General features: G+C 34.7%; 1 protein-coding gene across 5 annotated transcripts; it reads right to left on the reverse strand.

Annotated features, from left to right (window-relative positions):
- Positions 1-14267: 14267 nt before the first annotated feature.
- Positions 14268-23559, reverse strand: LOC116258185 (disease resistance protein Roq1-like). Of its 5 annotated transcripts, none has more exons than XM_031635336.2 (8): positions 22683-23559; positions 20112-21217; positions 18783-19124; positions 17320-18493; positions 16754-17221; positions 16331-16414; positions 15889-16191; positions 14283-14932 (listed from the first exon to the last, which is right to left on the reverse strand). In XM_031635336.2, the coding sequence occupies exons 1-2, from the start codon at positions 23186-23188 to the stop codon at positions 20506-20508; spliced, it is 1218 nt and encodes a 405-aa protein (XP_031491196.1). In that variant the 5' UTR covers positions 23189-23559; the 3' UTR covers positions 14283-14932; positions 15889-16191; positions 16331-16414; positions 16754-17221; positions 17320-18493; positions 18783-19124; positions 20112-20505. The 5 variants fall into 5 exon arrangements, with proteins under 5 accessions (XP_031491195.1, XP_031491193.1, XP_031491196.1 ...); XM_050078568.1 differs by having other exon boundaries at positions 14284-14932; positions 17320-18029; XM_031635335.2 differs by lacking the exon at positions 22683-23559 and having other exon boundaries at positions 14268-14932; positions 16744-17221; positions 20112-20505.
- Between the last annotated feature and the right edge of the window lie 1533 nt (positions 23560-25092).

The following is a 25092-nucleotide window of genomic DNA, read 5'->3' on the forward strand; positions in this document are numbered from 1 at the left end:
CTTTACTCGAGGAGGTAGGCGATTATGCACCGTGTCACATTAAGTTTTCTTTTTGTGTTCCATATTTGCCTCATCCACATCAATGCTCGTTGCTTCAAACGACCTATATCCCTTTAAACTAAATGTAGCCAATTTTGTTAAGATGGACACATTCCAACTACGCGAAGCCCAAGTAACAGGGCACTATAAAGCCAAGATAATGGAACTTTTTTATGGTGAATATCCTGTACCTATAAAGGAAATTTAGTCAAATCCAACCCAGATTTCATTGATTTGGAACAATTTGCCACTTCATAAGTGGATTGCATGTATGCTTTCTGAGTAGTGGTCAATCTGATGGTTGGCTCACAAATAGTAATAGATGTTTAGAATGCTTTATTGTTCCGCTTTCTCATGATTCTCAAGAACAAGATAAATTCCTTCTTTTGCAAAAATTGCAAACATATGGTAAGGAGAATATGTTCACACAAGAATATATTACTGGCTTTGAATATTTTTGATGAACTCAAAGCCATTAAGACGCCACTAGCTGATCGCTCTCAAACCTCGAGCTTGTCTAGTGTAATTTTGTGTTGTATATGAGGCCTTTTAACCATCATAGTAAAACTGCCTAGGTCAACTATTAATGTTACGGTTTCTCAACTTCATGGCCACGAAACAATAATATTTCTGCATAATAGAGATCACGTGGTGTGGATTGGTGATGTCAAGAAAATCATAAACCAAAGCATTAACTCTCATGGCAAGGGGTTTCACTCCAACAGGACAACTTGCAACATGATAGCAAGAATCAGCTCATAAATTAATTCAAACAAAACAAAAATCTGAAGAATGGTGGACCAACTGATCATGATAGAGGATTGTTTGCTAAAGCTATGGTTCCCTAATCACAGTTTTATAAAGTATAGGTGCAAGTTGTAAGAGATGATGTAATGAGGTTGAGGATGAAAATGATCTGACTGTATGATGGAATTAATATTGTTGCTAATGAAGATCAAGGATGAACCGCAACCTAAAAAAATGGAAAAGCAAAGGAAATGATAATGGATAGCAGTTACTGAGTGCAATAAAAGTTACAATTAGTTTCACAATTCCCTTTATTTACAAGCAATACCTGGAAATTGCGTAGAGTCTCTCAAAAATATGAGGGATGTGATTGATATTGTCTCTAAGGATGATGGCACCTTATGTGGGAAAGAAATAATCTCTAGGTTAAAATCTTTGTTGTCTATTTTTTTTAGTCATAGTGTTGGAGCAAGGAATGCTAAAGAAGATTCATGCCTGAATGAAGGCCTTTAAATGACCAAAAATATTGTTGTCTTCTTCACCAAAACATGGATTCAGTCTAGTTTTAAGCAAGTTGTCCAAGATAAATGGGCACTCAACAAAACTGTTGTTAAGTTAAAGGGGAAATGTAAGAGATCATGATATGATGACATTAAAGGTAAAGATGATCTTAATGTATGATGCCATTAATGTTGCTACTAATGAAGATCAAGGATGACTCACAATATATCAAAAGAAAACAAACCGGTAATGTGTAACAGTTACCAACTGCAATAGAAGTTGCCATGGTGTGAATCTTCCATTGTAACTACTGCATTTATTTCTGAGCAAAATCTGGAGATAGTTGTAGAATCCTTTACTAATATGAGAAATGTAATCTATAATGTTTGTAATGCTGATGTTGTCTTCCATGGGAAAGAAACAACCTCCGTGTTAAATCCTTTATTGTCTATGATTATTTTTTATCATGGTACCAGAGCAAGTTATGCTAAATAACATTTGTGCCTCAATGAAGGCCTCTGAATAACAAAACATATTGGTGTCTTTTTCACCAAAGCAATGTTTCAGCCTACTTTTAAGCAAGATATAGATGACAAACTCAGACTCCACAAATTTGTCATCCAGTTTATGGGCAAATATAAGAGATGATGATGTGATGGCATTGAAGATCAAAATAATCTAATTGTCTGATGGCATTGATGTTGCTGCTAATGAAGATCAATGATGACCCTATAGCATATCAAAAGAAAACAACATGGTAATACCAAATGCAATTGTAGTTACCATCATGTGAAACTTCTGCACAACTTATCCCCTTATTTAGGAGCAATATCTAGAAATAGTTGTAGAATCCCTTATAAAAAAGGGGGGCGTGCTCTATATCATCTCTAAGTTTGATGGTGACTTTTCCATAATCATGGTATCGAAGCAAGGCTTTGTAGAGAAAGATTTATGCCTGAATCAAGGCATCTAAATGACCAAAAATATTGTAGTCTTCTTCACCAAGGTAAGGATTTGATCTAGTTTTAAGCAAGATCTACATGACAAACTAAGACTCAACAAAATTGTTGTTCAGTTTCAGGGGGAATGTAAGAGATCATGATGTGATGACATTGAAGATAATGATGATCTCCATGTATAACGGCATTCATGCTGCTGCTAGTGAAGATCAAGGACAACCCACAACATATCAGAAAAAAACAAAATGGTAATGCATAGCAGTTACCAAATGCAATAGAAGTTACTACGGTGTGAAACATCTGTTGTAACTGCTCTCTTTAGTTGTGATCAATCTCTGGAAACAATTGTAAAATCCCTTATAAATTTGATAGACATTATCCATATTATGTCTAAGGCTGATGGTGCCTCCCATAGGAAAGACATCTCCTCCATACTAAAATCTTTTTATCACAAGATTAGTCAAACTTGTCATGGAGAGGATGCTCCGCAGGCCTTCTATTCAGATAATTATGAGGAAACTTGGTCTCCAAATGGTGGGGACTTGTTTTATATGACATGATGCAGGTAAACTTGAAAATTTTTCCTTACAAAGGTTCAAAAAAAATAATGGTTGGAAATTATGAAAAATTGGTGACTATTCATATTGAAACTGCCTGAATTTATTTTGGTCTAGAGAATTTTAATCTTAAAAACATTCTAGTTGTGCACGACGTGAAAAAAAACTTGGTTTCTGTAAGCCAATTACCTACTAAGATGTCATTTGCTTTTAATTTATGCCAATGGCTTTGTGCTAAAGGACAAGGGGCAACAAAGGGTGATGGAATTGGAACTAGATCAATTATTATTTCTGAATTTAATATAGAATGCTTGGAAGCTCTTCTTAATTCAGATGCGCTTCAAGGGATGTCTGCATTAACATCTTGGCCATCCTCATAACCAAACTAGTTGACTGTCTATAGAAACAAATTTAGTTTCAATGAACACCTTAGAAAAGATAAATCAACTTTATTCTAGTCGTTAAATGAGAAAAATGAGCCAATTGCCTTTTGTACCTGTTTCTAGATATAGTGAAGAACTATTTGAAAAAATTCCTTATGCTTTGTGGAGCCATGTTTTATTCCCTGTCAAAAATTTCAACTTTGTGTCATATACGTATATAAATATAGAAGGTTTTCATAGTTCTTTCCATTAAACTGCAAAGCCTAGTTATGTCAAACATTCAAATATTTTCATAAGAAAGTTTTCAGCCTATTTCAAAGTCTAGTAGAAACATTTCAAGCTGACGAAGGAGTGAATCTAATAGCTAGGACATTCTCTTTTTATCTTGGAAAAAGTGGAATTCAACATAAAAAGGTTTGTTTAATAGCTCAATAACAAAATGGCCTTTCATAACACAAGCACCATTCTATCATTGAATAGGGGTTTAAATTTTACTTTACGGCCATGTTCTCAAATGGAATTGGTTAGAGGATTTTCTAATGGCAGTTTGGTTGATTAATAGACATCCTTCCCACCATTATTGCTATCATGCTATGGCTTCATTATTTGTATAACTTTTCAAAATACACCACACTATTCATCCTTGAGATCATTTTGGCTAAAGTGCTCTCCATACCTCAAAGCTTATGCCTAAGAACTAATTTGAACCTAATTCTTGCTTGTAGTTGTCTAGGGTGGCCAGTTGTTAAGAAATAAGCGATATGTATGTGCATATATTATCTATATTCTTGTATGTATAGTGCATATGTAACTATAGGTTAATATATGTATTAATATGTATACTTGTACATAGGAATTTATGTAATTTTTATTTTTTATTTTGTTATTATTTGTATTAGCCATTGGGCTAGTCCATGCAGGCCCTTCCTTTTCCGTAATGATTTTTTGAATATAAATATGCCACTATTCCGTTTACAATGTAAGCTGCTATAAACAACATTTTTGTGGTTGATGCCTATTCTTGTTGTATGACTATTTTGTGACGGTTGAAGTCACATTCTCATGGTATTAGAGGCGTTGGGCTGATTATTTGAAGAATTTTTAAAGCTGATTTTATGTTTATTTGAAGAATTTTTGAAGTTAATTTTTGCTATGCTCAAATCATATTCAAGCCATTAGGCGCACCAACTATTTGTGATTTTTGTTGTGAGAATTCCTACATCTAAGATAAGTCTTCTTCAATCCCTTTCCGCTGCACCTCTTAGTGAGTGGATGTATTTTCTAAACAGCACTGTCGTGATGCATATAATCAGCTGCTTTAATCAAATTTTATTGTTGTACACCAAGTATTCAACAGATTAACATACCAAGTGCATGTTTGATTATAGCAGAATCTGGTTTTAATTTCTGAAGATGCAAAACGTTTCTTTACTTCTGGAATGACACTGTTGATCACCATTTTCTGAAGTCTATCATACTTTCTGTTCATGTTTACATGTAAAATTTTTCAATCTCACATACAGACCGTATAAATGAGATGAAATACCTGTACTCACCTAGTTTTTCTTATGTGGGATTCTGAGATATGGGACCCAACTTCTCGGTACGAGGTTTGACCATTCTTGTTGCTTTTACCCATGCTAATTAGACCAATGACTAGATTAAACGTTCCAATTTCTAAGTCTAAAAAACCAAATGTGATCTACTTTGAACCTTTGCATGTTTTAAAATCTAAGTAGATCTCAGAAATAGACTCATGAACAAAATGAGAATCAATGTGATATATTGTTCATGTTTGGATCATCATAGAGAAATTCAAATCAATATTCTAAAATCAAACATGATGCATGCAAAACTAGTCCATGTAGATTTGAAGATTGGTCTCTATTGGGACTTAGGTGTTGGACATGGACCTATTAGGGAGAAACTGGATCCAAATTCAAAACTTATAATCATGATATTAGAGATTGTGTATAATTCTTGTTCTAATTTGCAATAGCAAATGACATAGAGATCAAAATATCATGTGATGTTATGAAAGTTCAGAATTCATGATCCTAGCTCCAAAGTCAGAAATCCAATAAATTTTGATATTGTGTTTACAATTTGATCTTCTAAAATCCATAATAGGAGAAGGTAGATCCAAAGTTCATATTTATCATGGTTTAAATTTCTTGTCTAGAGTGTAATTATTTGAGTATCGACCTAAGATTTATAATCCAAACCTCATTGTGTAAAATCTGATCCAAAATACAAGATCCAAAATTTAAGGTTTGAGATCCAAAATCTGGTATCCAGAATTTATGATCCATAATACAAATCCATAATCAAATATCCAAAATTCAATACTTGAGATCCAAACAAGAGTGTGCTAGAATTGGTTTTAATATCAATGCTTGATCATCATAAGGTTCACAATTTGAATCCAAGACTTTTGAATTAGAATCCAAGATCCAAATAGGCTGAGGGTAGGTCGGTCAAGGGAGACTAAGTTTGGGTTTAATCTTGCTTAAACTAGTTTTGAACCTACTTGACACAGGTTTGTATTTGTAGCAAATGTATTTGATCTTGATCAAACCAAATGACTTCTAATATGATCTCCATTTATCTTGTTTGGATGTGTATTAAAGAAATTGGCTAGGTCTAGGATATGGGACTTGGTTCATAAGTAGTGGGCTCTAAGACCAGTCTAGGCTAGGTCTTAGAGAACTGAACTAGGCTTGGACTCCACATCTACATGACCTAGGGTTGTTGAAATCATTTGAAGAAGTTGATTTTGAAAACATTTTGGAGAAAGCTAAGATTTTGAAATGGTTATTGTATGAGGACCAAGTTGGATTTGGACTTTCACATACCTGGGCTAATGCCACAGTATATGCTACTAGGCTTATAGGGTCTGGTTTTAGACAAGGGTGAACGTGAGTGCAAGGTGATCCAAATGCATGCTAAAATGAATGTGCAATACATATCTAATGAAAGCATAAAAAAAAACATTCTATATGTATCATTTAAGCAAAGACTAAGCAAAAATATAGAATTAAAAGAAAAGACAAGGAAGAGGGGCATACCTAACTTTGGCATAGCCTAATGACATTAAATTAAATCTATCCTAGAAAAACAAATAAGCTAAACCAAAGCATTAAGAAAGAAAATAAAGCAAACCTATTAACTAAGCAAGAAATAAAGTAGACTTAGAATGTAAAAACAAAAAAGAAAACTAAATCATGCATAAAAGAAAAGTACTAAATTACAAATAAGAAAAGCCATTTGAGCAACGAATTAGAATATTAATATATTATATGAGCTTCTCTAAGCAAGCTCAAAGTGTGGAGAGAGAGGTGGGGGTGACGGGGAGAGGGGGGTGAGCCCCTATTCATTGGAGAGGGAGGTGGTGAACCCCTTTGAGATTATCGATAGAGGACTAAATATCTTGTCCCTTTCTCTCCTCCAAAAACTCAAAACCATACTCTAAAATTGTGTTTTCATTCAAAATTTGTCTGTTGTGATTTTGTGAAAAGCAATGGATGCACAGAGAAGTGCTAACCAATTCTTGAAAAATGATTTAGATTGACATTGAGCATGAACAACAAATAATGCAAGAATGTGTAGTGGAGAAACACATATTAAAATCATGGATTAAAATTGAATGTGAAACAAAAAAATGTTCATTCCAGCTACACACAAATACTGATTCCATCTATGCTGGCGTGCTCATCAAAGAATTCTGCATGTTTCAAGTCCTATCATACAAATTGACATTAAGCATGGAGTGAGAGAATCACGACGCAATATTTGGATATAATGTGCATTAATCTCACATGTGGATAATGTTCTAGAAGATGGATCTGGATATGATATTGAGATATGGATGCTGATCTGATATTGAGATTTGAAATTGGAATAATGGATCTGGATATGATATTGAGATATGGATGCTGATCTGATATTGAGATTTGAAATTGGAATAATGGATCTGGATCTATGAAAATCGATCTCAGATCTAAGACTTGGATATGAGATCCAAATATGGAAATTGGACTTGGTTAGGAAATTTGGGTATGGAATCTGAAATCGACATATGAAATCCAAGACATGGCTTGACCTGGGCTAGGTTCAATTTTGAAAACTAGGTTCAGACCTTGGCTGGGTTTAGGTTTACTAGGCTCAGCATGGGTGTTTGGTCTGGTGAGAAATTAGAGTGAGTTGAGTCTGGCCTCGAGTCTACTAGGTTCAAGTGATTATATATGAAAGGGTAACTTAGGTTCAAAGGGCTCCTACGTTAGTGTTTATTGAAAAAACGTGCATGGTGACAAATGACCAAAATGACCATGTGTGTAATTGTTTTTCAGATGAGTTTTCTCAATCTCACTAAACCAGCCTGTGGGCCCACTTTTAGATCGGCTCTGCTTAAAATTTTACTGAAAATTTGCTCTAAAACTTTTTAAACAATCAAAATTTCAAAATTTTTCAAGCTTTAAATGTCATATTTATAAAGAGAAATTGGCTATCCTTGGAATTGACATTGGTGGAGCTAAGGGTGCTTGGATAAACCACTTACCTATAAGAATATGCTGAAATAGTTTGATTCAGCTAAATTGATCTTGACAACCATTTATAGAGTATAGGAAGTACTACGACTAAACTCCATGGCTTTCAAAACTAAACTGAAATCAAGCTGGGACAAATGAACTCAAAACAAACTAAATGAAGATTGGTTGATACATGATAAATATGTCTCTATCTTAGTTTTAGTTCATTCTATTAAGTTGAGCTCAAATTCAACTGAGAGCAAGAGCTTGGAACTAAATTGAACTCAAACATGAATGAATGAACTCAAATCAAACTAAGAGAAGATTGGTTATACATAATAAACATGATCCTAGCTTGATTTTAGCTCACTATACCAAGTTGAGATCAAACTAAAGTTCAAACCCCTTAAAACAGGAGAGACAAAGGGCTCTAGAGTCTTTAGAACTCAAACTAGGATGAATGAACTCAAACCAAACTATGGGAAGATTGATATATACATAACAAAGTGATCTTAGCTCGGTTCGAATTGACATTGTCTCGATGTTCCAAAATTAGGAGGTGCATAGTTTCAATGTTTTCGAAGTCAAGTTATAGGGGTAAAATGTCATTTTTCACTTGGATGACCTAGGTCATCTGAGTCTAGGTGCTTAATGATAAAAAGAATTTTGGTTTTTGAGAACCAATTTAAAAATTTCATAATGAAGGTTAAAATGGTTGTTTGAACTTCTAAAAATTTTATGTGTTCACAATATGCAAAACTGTTTCATGAAACTTCTATAGTAGAAATAAGGATTTATTTGGTAATTTATGAGCTCAATTTTAACATCCTTAGAGTTTATTATTTGAAAACTTGAAGCTTGACTTAATGGAAGATTCTAAGGTTTGGTTTGAAGGAGGAAGTTATGTCGCTCCACACAAATTTGATGGATCTACTTATACTTTATGGGCCAAATGCTTGGAGATACATGTCAAAGGCAATACTTATGGGGTTGCATAAGAGGTATAACTACTCTTCATTCTCTTAAGTTTAATTAAAGTAGAAAATAGAGTCAAGAAAGAATTAGATGGAATGAAAAGACAAAATGCTATAATGATATTACAAAAATTAGATGAATGAGAGGCCAAAGACTCAAGAATTAAAGAATAGTTATGGAAGGATTGGACCAAGGTTTGCTCAAAATCTTATGCGCTATGAGAGAGCAAGTGAGGTGTGGAAATATCTTAAGGGCATGTTCACTCAAAGGGATATACCCCGAAAATATCTATTGATTCAAAAAGCGCAAAACATCAAACAAAGAGAAAAAAGTATAAGAGATCTAATTATAGAAATCTCTAGTTTTTGGAATGAGTTAAATCAACTCAGTCCTAAACTAAGAATAGATTGGAAATGTCATGAAATTATAAGAGATGAAGTTGATCAATTTAAATTCTTCAAATTTTCAAGGGCTAAGACCAGAATTTGATCAAATAAGGTTAGGTCACATAAGGCCCCATTCACAAACTTCATACCAAATTGAGTAGAAAAGAAACTAGAATGAATTTATCAAAGGAAATGGATAGTGTTCTTATATTCAAATAAGAAGATTTATAGCCACTTCAACAAAAGAAATATAAAGTTACTTGCCATTTTTATCATGAATCTATTCACATAAGGTCCCATTTCTCAAAACTTAAGGGAAACAACAATGAATGACAACTACAAGTTATAGATGAAAATTTCATCAAGGAGGAGCATATACTCAAAGTGAGGAAAGACATTCTAGACAATTTGATTAAACTATAAAAAATGTTGCAAATGTTCAAAGTAAAAGGTCTGATCTCGTGTCATTTTTCTCGGCATTGATGATGGATTTTCAACATATGATAAAGGAGTCAAATTCCAGAGCTCTAACAACAACATCCACTTCTGCCACTTTTGGTGTAGTCTCTTGGTTTTTTTGGTGCATCATTTCATATGAAACCTAACATATCCTTTTTCACTAAGTTTAAACAAGAAAAAAGAGAATCAAATATATTTACTGCTGATAGAAAATCTTTAAATGTTAAAGGTTTTGGAAATTTAAAAAAAAATGGGAAAAAACAATAGTTCTACATACCAAAACTTGTTTATGTTCTCAAACTTCATCTTAATTTGCTTTCTATTTCACAAATTTTAGATCTGGGTCTTTATGTAGCTTTCTCATCAAGTAAATGTTTGGTGTAATATCACCTAACCGAGAGATTGATTGGGGAGGTTTAGAAGGGGAGATCTTACTACATGAATAATGTATGTATTATAAAAAAAAAAAACATTGTATACTTGTCAAAGATGTTAACATCAACATTTCACATTAAAGATTAGGATACCTCAACATTAGAAAATTATATATGATGGCTCCTACCAAGACTTTTTGTATTGAAGTCTTCAAGTGTAAATCATTCCATACATGAAAAAGTGAAATTTTCTATCTTTTGAACAAAGAAGGCTTTTTTTTCTTTTGTATGCTCTTTGAGCTTGTTCATTCAAATATATGGGCACATCTCCCTTTATGTCAAAAGGTGGATTAAATTATTATGTTATCTTCGTTGATGATTTCACTAGATACTGTTAGATATATTTTCTAAGATTCCAACCTAAAATGTTTGAAGTTTTTAAAAATTTGACAACTTGATAAAGGCACAATTTTATACCAAATTGAAAATCTTAAGAACCAATTATAGAGGTGAATTTGTTTCAAATAAATTTAAAAAGTATTTGCAAAGCTTTGGAATAGTTTATAAAAAATCATATCTAAGAACACCTTAACAAAATGGTCTTCCTAAAAAGAAAAAAACAGAGGCACGTAATAGAAAAAACAAGAATTCTACTTATTGCAAAAAATATACCTAAAACTTTTCGGCTAAAGCCGCCTTGCCTTCGTTTATCTTATAAGTAGAACGATTTCAAAATTTTTAAACAATATGACACTTTCCAAAAATGTATTTAAATATGAACACAATTATGATAGACTTCAAATTTTTGGATGCAAGTATTAGGTTTTGAATGACAAGACTGGGAAATTAAGTTCAAAAATATTGAATGTGCTTTCATTAGTTACTCTAAAACTCAAAAAAGGTTACAAATACTATTACTCAATAAAAGATAAAATAATAGTTTCTAGAAATGTAAAATTTAATAAAAAAGAAAATAGATTTAAAAAATGTAAAGAACTACAATATGATAAAGACTATTATTTTTTATTCAAGTATCTTTCTAAATTTGATGATGATTAATTATATGACATTGAAAATAATATTGATGACAGTAATGCATGTGGATCATCCATAAAATAGTTACATTTCATAAAAGATATTAACAACAAAACAAATAATGAACAACAACACCACGAACCTGTTGATTTTCAATTATTACAAGAATCTACTTCAAATGATGTCAAACTTAGAAAATCATCCACGAATAAAAGGCAACTTAATAGACTTGTTTCACATGAATCATTAACCTCAGCATATAGAGCTAGGATTAGTATTATTCACTCTTATTGTGAATCATCTACATTTAATGAAGCCTCAAATCATAATGAGTGGAATGATGTTAAGTTAGAAGAGTTAGAGGTCTTATTGAAAGCAAAAAAATTGAAATACAAGATTTACCTATAGGAACAAAGACAATTGGATGTAATGAGTCTATAAATTGAAAACTAAGGGTGCTGAATATAGGAAAAATATAAAGCTAAACATATTACTAATGGATATGCTCAAGAATATGGAATTAATTATAAAGAAACTTTTTCCCATGTGCTTAGGATGAGTCATATTTCATTAACATCTTTTAAAAAGTGGAACATCTATGCAATGGATGTTAAAACTGTATTTTTAAATGGAGATCTTATAGAAGAAGTTTACATAGATGCATCACCAGGTTTACAACTTTTACAACTAAAAGTTTTAAGATCTAAGAATGCTCTATATGGCCTTAAAGATGGTCCTAATGCTTAGTTTGATCGATTTAGCTCCATTATCTTTAATTGCAGTCTTAATTCATGTTTGATTGACACTACCATGTTCGCTAAAAATACTTTTGCATGTATCATAATCCTCCTATTATATGTTGATGACATGATAATTATAGGTAGTAACAAAAAATAATTAAAGAAATGTTAGAATTTATTGCAAAGACATTTAAAATGATGGATTTATGTTTTCTAACATGTTGTGTATTCCACCTAATGTTAGCTTTCAGCACAAATTAAGTCTGCCGCAAAAGGTTACTACTAACTTAGGAATAGCACATGAGAAAATACTATTGAACCAGTAGAGAGCAAAAAGATTGATGATGAAATTCGTCTTGTCAATCTTACCCCTTATAGATAGCTTGTGGGATCATTAATGTATCTTAGCATCACTCGTCCTGATATCGCTCACATGATTCATATAGTAAATCAATTTCAACATTCTCGATCAACCATTCAATGAAAGTTGTTCTTCATATCGTCAGATACATCAAATGGATAAAAAATAAGAAAGTATTTATAGTTTCTTCTTCTTCTCTCAATTTGATTGCTTATATTGATACTAATTCGGGAGGAGATCCAAATGATAGACATTAAACCACTGGGTTTTGTATTTTTTTAGGAGAATCACTCATCTCATAAAAGTGCAAGAACCAACAGAAATTTTCACTAGATACTACAAAAGTTGAGTATCGTGCCATGACCTCTACAACCATGAAATTGTATGGCGATCAAATGCTCGTTGATATCGAAACAAAAACAGAAGAACCTACCAAATTGTGTTGTGTCAATAAAGGCTCTACCTATATTACTAAAAACCATACATGCCATGAATGAACCAAGCATATATAAATGGACTACCATTATGTTTGTGAAGAATTTCTGAAGAAAACTATTAAGCTTCCATATATTTCTTCTAAATTTCAGCTGGTCACTTTCTTCACTAAACTTCTATGCATCACCCAAATTTTCGTTTAGATAAACTTTTGATGGTAGCACTACGAGTTTGAAGGGGGTGTTAAGAGATAAGGTATATGTATGTCCATATATTATCTATATTCATGTATATATAGTGCATATGTGACTATAGGTTCACATATGTATTAATCTGTACAATTGTACATAAGATTTTATTTAGTTTTTACTTTTTATTTTTTGTTATTTGTAACAGCCGTTGGCTAGCTCCAATGGCTCCTAAAGGAGAAGTAAGAACTAGTCCAACGTCTAGGCCTTGCTGATCCTTTCTTTTGCTTAATGACTCTTTGCATATAATGCCACTATTCCATTTACGATGTAAGCTGTTATAAACAACATATTGATGTTCACCAATATCATAAAGGCTATAGATGTTTATATCCTTCCATAGGTAAAGTCTTCATTTCTTGCGACATGTTTTTGATGAAAAGGTTTTCCTTCATTATCAGCAACTAGGAACATTGCTTTCTCTATGCAACCAAAATGAAGATCTGGTTAGTTTCTCCAAGCGCATATGATAGGCACTAGGCATAAGGACGACAAGAAGGATCCAAGCACCCTCACAGTTCAAGCACCAAGCACGATATATATCATTATCATTGTCGTCTTGGCATGCTGCATTGGGTCACAATCACTCTAAATTCTTACTCATGCTAAAACATGCATCCCTATTGCACAATATGACACATACAAGGATGCAGTGATTTGTCACCTTAAACAAGAGAGCCTTCATCTTCATCAATTCCTCTCATTGCACGTGTCCAATGGTTAATTGATCACAGGATGGAATTGAAAAACCTAACCAGAAAGATGTTCCAGCAAAGGTTGTCTATCCTCAATCATAGACTGTCAAACATGCCCTACAACATCCTAGTTGGTATTAAGGCATGGTCCACATAATGAAGAATTGCAAACCAACGAAGCTTCGAGATGATTCCAAAAACCCTCAATATGCACATCCTTGGATCCAAATGGATCTTCAAGAAAAAAATAAAAAAATGGGACTTTGGAAAAGCTCAAACTGAGGCTTATAGTGAAGGGTTTCGTCAAGTCCCCGCAATTGTTTTTATAGGAACCTTATTCACTTGTTGTCAAGGCACCTATAATTTGAATTATCCTTTATGCAGTAGTTGTCATTGGATATTTCATAGCTAGATGTAAAGAATGCCTTTGTTCTTAGTCTCTTCAATGAAGTTATTTTTGTTGAACCTGAAAGGTTTGCATGTGAACAACTTTCCATACATGTTTGCTGACTTAGGCTGCTCTCTGGGCTCAAATAACCACTCAAAGCACGATATTTCAAGTTTGGTACCTTTCTTTTTTCAATAGGCTGCTTCTCTAGTATCATAAATCCCTCTCTCTTCATCTGCGACAACCAGTTTGGCACTATCATTCTTCTCATATTTGAAGCAATATATTTTGTATAAAAGTTGGGGTTACCTTACTTTGTGGGCATTGAGATTCATTGATTTTCAAAAGAACATTTTCTTCATCAGGGATGATATGCATCTAAACTTCTGGAGCTAATATGCTCTCATACAAGCACGTGGCCACGCTGATGGTCTATGATGTATGCAATACCTAACATGTTCTATTACCATTTTCAAGATCCTATCTATATTAACCATGATTTATCATATTTTGTGAATTACGCTTGCCAATTCATGAACTCTCCCATCATTTTGCATTTTCACATGGTAAATGGATCTCCTATTATGTTCATGTCATTATGGACTATGGGGCTTCAAGAAGGCAAGATCGCCGATTTGAAGCACCACTTCACCATCTCCCAGTTGCTGACACCAGCACCCAGTGAACACCCAATTGCAGCATCGTGGTAGGGCTGCATTTACAGCAAGTTCCAATATAGCCCACGGAGCGCAGGCGATTTGCATAATGTCAGCAGATGCAAGTACCCGATGATGGGGAGGTGCCTTGCAGGATCCGGAGGTTCTGGTGCAGTACTGCTGCTCTCGACCTCTCCGTAAACAACTTCAGGAGCCCGAAAAACCGTTGGAAGAAGAGAGTGGCAGCAAGGAGGAGAAAATCTGAGACGTGTGGAAGGAGAGCCATGTTGCTCAGATTCTTGGAGCAACAATGCATGGTGCGATTGAAGTTGAACCAATTGATGTCTTCATGACGGTGGCAGTGCAAGTTACTGGCTGTAAGTAGCAGATAATAGTAGTTTGTACACAAATTTTGGGAGGCAATGCTTGATCAAGCTTTTGAATCTGATCCGCTTGGGAAAGAAACTGTGCCAAGAAAGCAAAGGTATTGGTATCAGCAGTAAAGCAATTATGCAATATGAAGGTGAGATTTCATTTATATATATATATATATATATGTATGTATGTATATTGGTAGAAATATATATATATATATATGTATGTATATTGGTAGAAACCAGAGTAATAGGCCAGGGACAAAACCCAGACCCTTTACATATGACATTTAAACTGTTTCTTTCTTTTTAAATTTAACCTTACCAATATGATCTTAAGGATAGGTTGATGCAAAATATATATTCAGTTGATCATCTTTTGGGTTTTAATTATAACAAGCAAAAATGAATGGCTCTCATACCATCAACATTTTTAGAATAGGAAACTAAAAATAACTTCATTCAAAGCATGTTTTATATCAAAATAGTTTACAAAAATATATTAGGATGTTTATATTTTATTTAAAGTAATTTTTCAGCAAAACATTAAAAGATCTGGCTTTTTACCAATTTATTTTATATATATATATTGTCACATATATATATATATTGTCACATATATTGTGTACGGGTATTATACAACAAGGAATTTCATGGGTATAATACGACAAAGTTGTATATCTTAAGAATATCTCGAAAAAATCTCAGTAAATTTTTTAAAAAATTTAAAACAATTAATAAATCCTAAAAATTATGAAAAATCATAAAAAATACTAAAAAACACGTATTATATGTATTTTTTCACGTTTTTTATTTGCTGGCGTTTTTAAAAAAAGACACATTTTTTCACGTTTTATATAGCTAACTTATTTTTTTCATATTATACGCATTTTTTTCGAATAAGACGCGTTTTTTGTGACAATGATCAGGGGAAGGTTAATTTCAATCAATTTTGGGTGAAAAATCAGCAATCTTAGTGAAGCAATTGTTGTCCAACATGGCAGTTCAAACCATGGAATATAGTTGCCTTTAGAATGATTTACTTACTAGTACCAGCTGAGCCAAGAAAGGAAGGGAGCGAGATGAAACCAGCTGGCTAGTGACCGTCCCCTTCAAATTGCACATACTGGCCTTTGGACTCTTTTGATTTGCTTCTGCTCAACCCAAATTGCTGAAGTGTATCCGTGTTACTTGGGGACTTCTACTGATCCATTTATAATATGCAAGTTAGAGTTTGCTGATTTAGTGATACAACATTTGGAAGAAGTGCAGTTCTCCCAAGATCAATGGAAGATTATTGTTCCGCTGCTAGTTTCAGTGTCATATAGTCATAGAAGCCTGCACCCGTTCCTGTATGAAAATTGTAGAGTTTGTTGCATTGAAGTAGCACGAAAAAAAAAAACAAAAAAAACAAACTAGTGCAATAACATGCAAACTCCAGCAACAAGTGTGCCACTTTCATCTTAAGGATCAAGTCCATTTGGCTCACTTTTAAGCTTGGTTACTGCTGGTGATGAGCCTGAGAAGACTGTTGCTGAGAGGAGCGTGTTGCAATTGACATTAGTGATGACTTCTGTTGACCCACAAAAGCACAAACCAGTTACCTTGTTGATAATGTAGTGAAAGTAATTATTGGTAATTAACATAAATGAAATATGCATGCTTCTGCTAGTTTTCACATCTGCTTTTGCAAAAAAACTTGGCTTTATGGTTTGATACAGATATTAAGGTGCAGATCGCATGATGCAAGGTTAGGCCTCAAAGATATGTAACTCTGTTAATATTATGTGATTCTGCGTAGGTTCGATCCATATAAAGTAGGCCACAAGTTTGCACAAGTAGCAATTCATAATAGCAGGTGCCAGCAGTCAGACATAAAAGAATTCAGGGACATTTTTTCACCTGCACTTACCACATGGTTCCAAATAAGAGAATCTGACTCTATATCTACATCTGAAGCATCATCTTCCTCATCAAATTCATCAAAATCAGCAGGATATTGGAGAAAGATGTCACCGCCAGTCAATTGCAAACTCTGCATTGATACATAAATCACATTTAGCCCACCCTTCAAGTACCTTTGTATCTCATCATCTTCTTCAAATGTGATATTACACCAGTCTGATACTTCTTCTTCAGCATTACGTTGAGTCCCATAAACTAGACTATCATCAGCATCCATGACTTCAATTGTCACGGGTTGCTTCCATACGTTGTTGAAGTCACTTTCTAAGAGCAGTTCCTTTACGACCACCACATGTTTCCTTGTGAAGCTTTTGGGGAATATAAATTTCAGTAGTTGGCCTCTCATGCTTGCGGGTCCACCAAGAATCAAACTCCCAGAAATGCTAAAGGATTCCAAACTTTCAAAGGTTGCCTCCTGTAGAAGAGTAAGAGGTAATGAAATTGGATTCAGACACACATAAATATGCACAAGGCGAACATAGGCACACATAAAGAGAAGTGAGAAAAAAGTACCATGAGTTTGTTCTTCAGAGCATCACAAAGGTCCCTGCAGCCATCCATATTTAGTTGTTTCAAGGACTTCAATGTTTCAAGACCAGGAACATCGACAAGGCACAGGCAAGAAGTGAGGTCCAGTTCTTCCAATTTTTTCAAGTTTGAAACATCTAAATACCTTGCAAAGCATCAGAGTTGTAGACATAAAGCTCCACAAGAGAGGAGGGGAGTGTAGGAATGGACTCTAGCTGGTGGCAATGCACTAACGAAAGATGCCATAGCTGGGAATGGTTTCAGATATTTGATGGTAGCTTGCAGAAATTTCCATGATCTAAATTCAAGGTTTTCAGCAATGATGGCTCTCCAAAATCATAGAGTGCATCCTCAAGCCATGTGCACTTACTAGCCGACAGCAGGTTATATGAAAGAATGATGAAGAAAGCATGGTGAGTCCACTTACTGATAAGGATTTCAACCTTGTAGAAATTTCAAAATCTATAGGAACTTCTTTGAGATCAGTTCCTGTCAGGTCTACATGAACTAGGCCTGTCAATTTCCTTGCAGAGTCAGGCAAAGCATTGATATTTTCACAATCTCGTATAGACAATTACTCGAGTTGGTCACAATCACCAATGGACTTTGGCAGTTCCTGGATTGGAGTTTCGTCTAACCTTAGCTGCCTCAAACTCTTTGCCTCACCAATCGAGTAGGGCAATTCAGAGAGTGACCTGCAATATGAAACATCTAGCAATTCAAGATTTGCCAAATGTTGGATGGTCTCTGGTATCCCTTCTATTCTGGTTCCCTTTATCAAAAGCTCCTTTAAAGATTCAAGCCTTCCAATTGATTCGGGTAATTTTTTTATGCTCGTTGAGTCAAGAATGAGCTCAGTCAATGATTCCATGCCTCCAAGTTTCTCTGGTAAAATAGAAAGTCTCTTGCAGTCATAAAGGTTAAGCTTTTTAAGACAGCTTAATTTACAAATTTCATATGGTAGTTCCTTTAATCTGATACAGCGCCCCATGGTTAAGATACCCAAGCTTTTCAGATGACCGATAGATTTATCAATTTTAGCCTGCCTAACACAACCATCAAGTACCAACTTCACTAGTTCTGGCAAACAGGAAAAACTTGGAGTAGCCACAAGGTGAATACAATTACTGAGATCAAGAACCTTCATTCTGCTATATGTCTGCAAGTCCATTTCACTTTCATGAGCAAAAAGCTATCATGATCATGCAAATTGATTGTCTATGTATGCCAGAACATGTAGATGTGCCTTATAGATTTATGTCTATACATAGCCATGCATGCACATGCATATGATCACTAGTATGTAAAACTTCAAAGAATTGTTTTCATGAACCACACCGAAAATAGGATCCTACAAAATCCATATTGAGAAACAAAAATTATTAAACTAGTAATGTGCTTTGAAGGAAGAAAATGGATAGAAAAGGAAGGAAATTCACAAAACTAACCTTCCCTCTTGGTTGTGGTTGTTTTCTCCATATATATCTGATGTTATTCAGAACAACATCTATCATCCCTCTCATATTCCAATCTTTAGTGATCATGCTTGAAGATAAGTTGAGGACAACTATTTTTTCAAGGCCAAAGTCTTCTGATAATGACTTCAATGGACATCCTCTCCATTCCAGCCATTTTAGTTTCTTAGGGAAACAATCAAATTTACCCTGTATGTGAGTGTTATTGACATGAAGCAATCTGAGATTTAACATTTTCTTAAAGGCCTTGGTGCTGACATGCGTGTTGCTTCCCTCTTTAGAGTTGAAAACAATGCCTTCAATCTTCCTTGATCCCTGAAATTAGATGAAGGAAAGATCTCATTATGACACTTGGCTAGGAAGCTTGTTTAACACATAACCTGGAAGAGCAGAACTTGTCCTAATGGGATTCAGTTAACTTTAACTGAGCCTGCATCCTTCTAGTAAAGTTTTGAAGTTCAATGCCTGAAAACAGAGTATAGACAATCCCAACCAGGACAAAATGAACTCAACTACTTTATTACTAAATTGTCATGAATATCACCAAGATTTCGAAAAATATCATAATGTTACGCAAAACTTTTAAAACCATGATAATCTCAACATCATTCAAGAACTTCAAATATGACCTATTGAAGACACCACAAAGCTAAGGTAAAATTGCAACTTGCAACATATAATACCAAAACATCTGAATATCATATCATAAAATTTTACATTCTATTAACCAGGCAACAAGGATAGGTTACCTAAAATAATTGAACAAACTCATAAGGAAAACCAGGCAACAAGGATAGGTTACCTAAAATAATTGAACAAACTCATAAGGAATTCTGGGTACCTTTGAATTCAGACCATTAAGAACAAAAGGTCAGAAGTGAATGCAAGCAACAGCTTTTGACTGAATGTATTGCCATGTATTCTCCTTACCATCCGACAAATCACATGGCACCAATCTCAGGTATGTTTAATCCAAATTTTCTATAATGAGTTTAAGATCAATTTCAAGACTACTTAAAAAGTACAAGAAAGAAATAAAGTTTCATAGGTGTTTCAGAGGATCTTTTTCATCTTCTTTTAGAACAGAGTTTCAATAGGAGTTTAAGAGATCTTTTTCATCTTCGTTTAGGAAATTCGAGAAGTGCATGCACTGAAGATACAACTAAATATGTGGTCATTTTGTGGCCTTTTCCTTAGGACTTTTACAGTCAACTTATCTCTTGCATTGGGAGGTAAATCGTACTTCAACTATTTGATACAATATTTAAGATCAAAGAAAGGAGAAAATGGAGGAGAACTGACCTCGGCATTCTTTAACACATCCAGTATCTCATCAGGATCCCACAACCTGCTACGCTTTCCAGGATCTGAACGTCCTTCTTGTAACACAATCTCTCTGGCCATATCTTGAATTTGGTCATGCATTTCAAACTCATCTGTTAAACTGCTGATCTTAATAAGAGACTTGTGTATAAGAGTTCTAATTGTTGCAACAGGGTAAAGTCTGCTGTCCTTCCACATATGAAAGGCATTTTCTCTGCCCTTTCCCACGAAAAAGCAAGCAATATCTAGCAGTATACTCTTTTCTGCATCATCCAGCTTATCATAACTTATTTTCAATCTGCCGAATATATCTTTGTCTTGAAACTCTTGCAGCTTTCCAAGCATCTCTGCCCAGTCTTCATGATCTCTAATATCAAAAAAATGGGACCCAAAAATTTGTAGGGTTAAAGGTAGTCATTGTTAACACAACTTTCTTAGATAGTTTTTCATATTCCTTTGCTCGTTTGTCTCCCATAAAGGCGTGATAATTGAACAACTGAAGTGATTGTACTGCACTTAATGTTTTTGGTTTGTAAATTTCACTGTTCGTCACTTGGTGCTGAAGTAGCACTTCTTCCTCTCTGGTTGTGACAATTATCCTGCTTCCTGGACCAAACCAGTCTCGCCTAGCTGCTAATACATTGAGTTGATTTAAATGATTGACATTGTCAAGAATGAGCAGAACTTTCTTACGAGAAATTCTCCTGCTGATCATGTTAATTCCATGTGCAGTGCTGCTTATAGCGATATCATCGGTTTTCAAAAGGTCTCTAATGAGCTGGGTCTGCAACGTAACAAGCCCACTGGGACTTGGGGAAATTTCTGCAATGTCTGAAACGAAACTGCTTCCATCAAAAGTAAGAAATATCTCATTGTACACGGCCTTGGCAATTGTTGTCTTTCCTATCCCTCCTTCTCCGCAGATACCAATAATGCGAACATCATCTGCTTCAATATCCAACAGCTTCATCACGGCCTTTACACGAGGCTGCATTCCCACAGGATGTGCTGCGACATCAAGTGGGATCTTGTTTACTTCACTAAGAACCCTCTTGACAACAACTTGAATAAGCTTTGCCTCATGCCTGCCATGTTTGGGGTTGCAAAGCAATTATGAAATATGACAAGTACCACAGGGTGGTGAGTGCTAGAAATACTTTAATGGACTTCATTTCTGCTATATTAGCAGGAAAAGTTGCAGTATCTTTTCCCTTTAAACTTAAGCATATTGCAGAGTGCAATTATGAGTAAGCCTTTCTCTTAAGGAAGCATAATGGAACACTCGGTTCGATCGTCCAACCACAAGAGAGAGGTCACACTACTGTTTGTTAGTGATAATTGAAGGCCCATCTTTCAATTTCATGAGCCAGTGACCAGTGTCACATTTACTTGAAAAAAGACATTTTGCGGTTGGCCCAATTAATGGACTGGCCTGTTCCTTGAGCTAAGCTGAGGTGAGTTCGAGTTCCTTGATTCGTTTCATCTGAGCTCATGCTAGTTGCTAATGGTGGACTTTGAGCTTGATTTGAGTTTGAGACAAAGCCGTATAAAGGCTGAGCAGTCTCAGTTAGACCCCGCGTACCCATGTTTGGCATTTATACATTCAACACGAAAACCGCCCTTCAGAAAATCACCTTTACAGGAACGGCTGCTTTGCCAAAAGGTCTTTTTTTTTTTCTATTAGGAGGCAACATACCTCCATCTGAATCGTGCTTAAATTAATCCGGCTTTGATGTTTTTGTTCACACTCGGCAAAGGGAGAAAAGGGGACCCCGGAACCAGTAAATTTGCTTTAAAAGATGTTCTTTTGTCATGCTCTTCATGATTTTGCATATTTCAGATGTGAAAAGAAAATAAAAAATACGATTTTCAAAACTTATTTTTTTACAAGAACGATCTTTTTGTCTAAAAGAAAATCAATTTGATGCGATACCCTAAATATTTTCATTTATAAAACATGCATGTTTGAAGTACATTATAAATTCAAGCAGTTATTTGAAAATCTGAAATGTCAAATGGTAATCTAAAAATAGGAATTTTTTTTTTTTACAAGAACGACGCAATACCCTAAATATTTTCATTTGTAAAACCTTTTTTGGCGAAGTACATTATAAATTCAAGCAGTTATTTGAAAATCTGAAATGTCAAATGGTAATCTAAAAATAGGTAAAAAAAATTTTCTACAAGAACGATGCAATACCCTAAATGTTTTCATTTATAAAACCTTTTTCGGTGAAGTACATTATAAATTCAAGCAGTTATTAGAAAATCTGAAATGTCAAATGGTAATCTAAAAATAGGTAGCCGCTATTTATAAGTTTCCATTCCTATTTATTCAGGATGCATTTGGTAAGTTACAATTGTGATTGGAGAAGTTAGAATGTTGATGTAAAGCCTAGTTTGATCATGAAAATATAACTTTCCTTCGAGGAGACACGATTTTGTGTGGATGTTATATATATATATATATATATATAAATATATATATATATATATATATATATATATATAGAGAGAGAGAGAGAGAGAGAGAGAGAGAGAGAGGGGTACCCCTGGGTCTCTGTCTTCAGATCGTATCCAGAAACCTCCCCTGCTCTCCTCAGGGCTTGCCTCCATTCCTTCGTCTTCGCCTTCAACTCTTCATCCTCATCGTGCTTCCTGAACGCAGCTTCGAATGGACCCTTGACATTCCTCACCTCCCGAGGCTCCACGTCGTAGAAGATGGGGAGCACCAACCTCCCGCACGCCACGATCTTGGCGATCTCCACCAGACACCATTTTGATTCAGCGTAGCCCTTGGAGAAGATGGGTATGAAGATCTCAGAGCCTTGAATGAATCTGAACAGCTCCTCCACCTTTTTGCCCTTATCCAAGCCCTGACTGTCTATGAAGACATTTACGCCTCGCTGCTTCAGTGCTTCGTAGAGGTGGCCGGAGAAGCCCTTCCGAGTGTCCTCCCCCCTGAAGCTCAGGAACACGTCGAAATCGAACCGGGGACGCTTTGAAGACGACGGATTCAGAGGCTGTGGTTCGTCGGCAGTCTTCCTCTTCGTCATTCTCTCCCCTCGACCGAATTGCTTCTTTTCAGAAGATTGGTTTTCCTGATATCCAGTGACCAAGCAATTGCCGTCGACTTTCGACTTTCTTGCTCGTCAACACCTTGAAAGATGAAAAACCATTAGTTTCTCTTCTCTTCTCCAAATTTATTAGCGGTATCAAAATTCACTGCGGGCTTCGGGCCCTTGATTTTTTGTTATAATTGCACTGACGAATGAGCAGGCACGATCTAATTGGGAGATGTGAAGCTATAAGGTAGTTGGTGAGAGATTATTTAAATGAAGAACAATCTTGTTGACCTTTTCACATGCATGAACAGGCAACACATCTGAATTTGATTACCTATTGCATTTAGGAAACTATTCTTTACGCTGTCGGGAAAGTTTTAATAATGCTCTTTGACCTGATCACCTTGATCCAAAGTCCACTGTTCTGTCTTTGTAGAACTTGAAAATGATGCCTACATTAAGATTTTCTTTTACAGGTTAGTTTTATCAGTTCTATAAGTGAATCATTTTGCCAATTTGTAAATTTCAAATTCTTTAATTAATCTGCAAATAATTAAATAATTCAGAACTCATTAAGAATATGGGTTGGTACTGTTAAAATGCAAATATATTCTACCACTAGTAAAAAATAACATTCTGCAAATTGATATCACTAACTGAAATTTGGGTTAATGCTCATCATAAGAGGACTAAGAACCCCTAACTTTAGGCAAGTTTGAAGTTTATTAGTCGAACCTCTTAAATTTCTGCATATATATGAATATTTGTCCATAATAGTTAGTTTTTCTGAGATCTAAATTACCTAGGCGAACTATTTCTGTTTGTTAGTGGAGAAAAGTTATCTAACTGGAGTCCAGAAGCATCGTCGTAGTTGGTTATGGTTTTGTTCATTTATTAGGGGCAAAACTATCATTTTTCTGACTCAATAATTAATTCAACAAAAATAGTCTTATGGATGTTTTGGATTAACTCTGAAAACTTCAGTAGGTTGCTACGATATTGGAAAATTCATGCATGTTTCATGTCTATCACCAAATCTTTCGGCCCAATTTAAAAATTCCCTTGAAAACAAAAGCTTGTATAGATTTGCCCAAGCTTGACCAGCCTATGTCACAACACATATCCGTACTGGAGCAAACACAATAGGTATTGGCAGATTCAATTAGAAGTTATGCAAATTAATTTTAACGCCCAATTCAAACAAAAATTCTACCCACTGCACTAGTTACGTTATGAGAAATAAGCTTAAATAACGCTACTGCATTTCATCTACTGATCTGGATTGAAGATGACAAAGGTGATCTCATGATCAATAAGTAGATGATAAATTGACAATTAAATGGATTTAGATTATCTTTCAAATATTTGAAACCAAAAGATCATTTTACTTTTAATTTAAAAGGGCGTTTAGATGGCACCTTTTCAGTACTTGGTGATGAGAAAATCAGGTAATGTGAGACCCTAGTTTAATTTTTGACCAGTTTTTAGAAGCCAGTTTGTGTGTATGGACGAAAAGAAATGGGTTTTTGAAGTGCCTCTAGGAATCAGTGTCAGCTCAATATTGCATGGTTGCAATCACACATTGACAAATTACACTGCATCATAAATCCGTAATTGGTAACGGAAAAGGTTGCACTACAAAAAAAGCGTATTCATGGACGCGTGGAAAGCCTCCACTTCAGTTAACTTGTTTCTTCTTGCTCTTTCTTAGGGAAACCTGAGTCTTAAACTATAGGAAAATAGAACAAATAAGTAAATTTGAATAAAAGATTTATGATAATGAAAGAAAGTCCCACTCCCCAACAATGTATAAAACTTTATTGGAGATAAACACATTCCAGAATCGATATAAATCAAAACAAGGTTAACCTTGCCAGCAAATTACAATAAACAAT

This window comes from Nymphaea colorata, chromosome 7 (genome assembly GCF_008831285.2).
Source record: "Nymphaea colorata isolate Beijing-Zhang1983 chromosome 7, ASM883128v2, whole genome shotgun sequence".
Classification (NCBI taxonomy): domain Eukaryota; kingdom Viridiplantae; phylum Streptophyta; class Magnoliopsida; order Nymphaeales; family Nymphaeaceae; genus Nymphaea; species Nymphaea colorata.

Excerpts from the sequence above, each read along its gene's own strand:
- LOC116258185 (XM_031635335.2), bottom strand. The coding sequence starts at position 20,477 with ATGCTTGGAAAGCTGCAAGAGTTTCAAGACAAAGATATATTCGGCAGA. Across the intron at positions 19,125-20,111 it reads ATGTGTTAAAGAATGCCGAG|GGATCAAGGAAGATTGAAGG; the intron begins GTCAGTTCTCCT and ends ATCTAATTTCAG. Across the intron at positions 18,494-18,782 it reads AACCACAACCAAGAGGGAAG|ACATATAGCAGAATGAAGGT; the intron begins GTTAGTTTTGTG and ends ATGGACTTGCAG.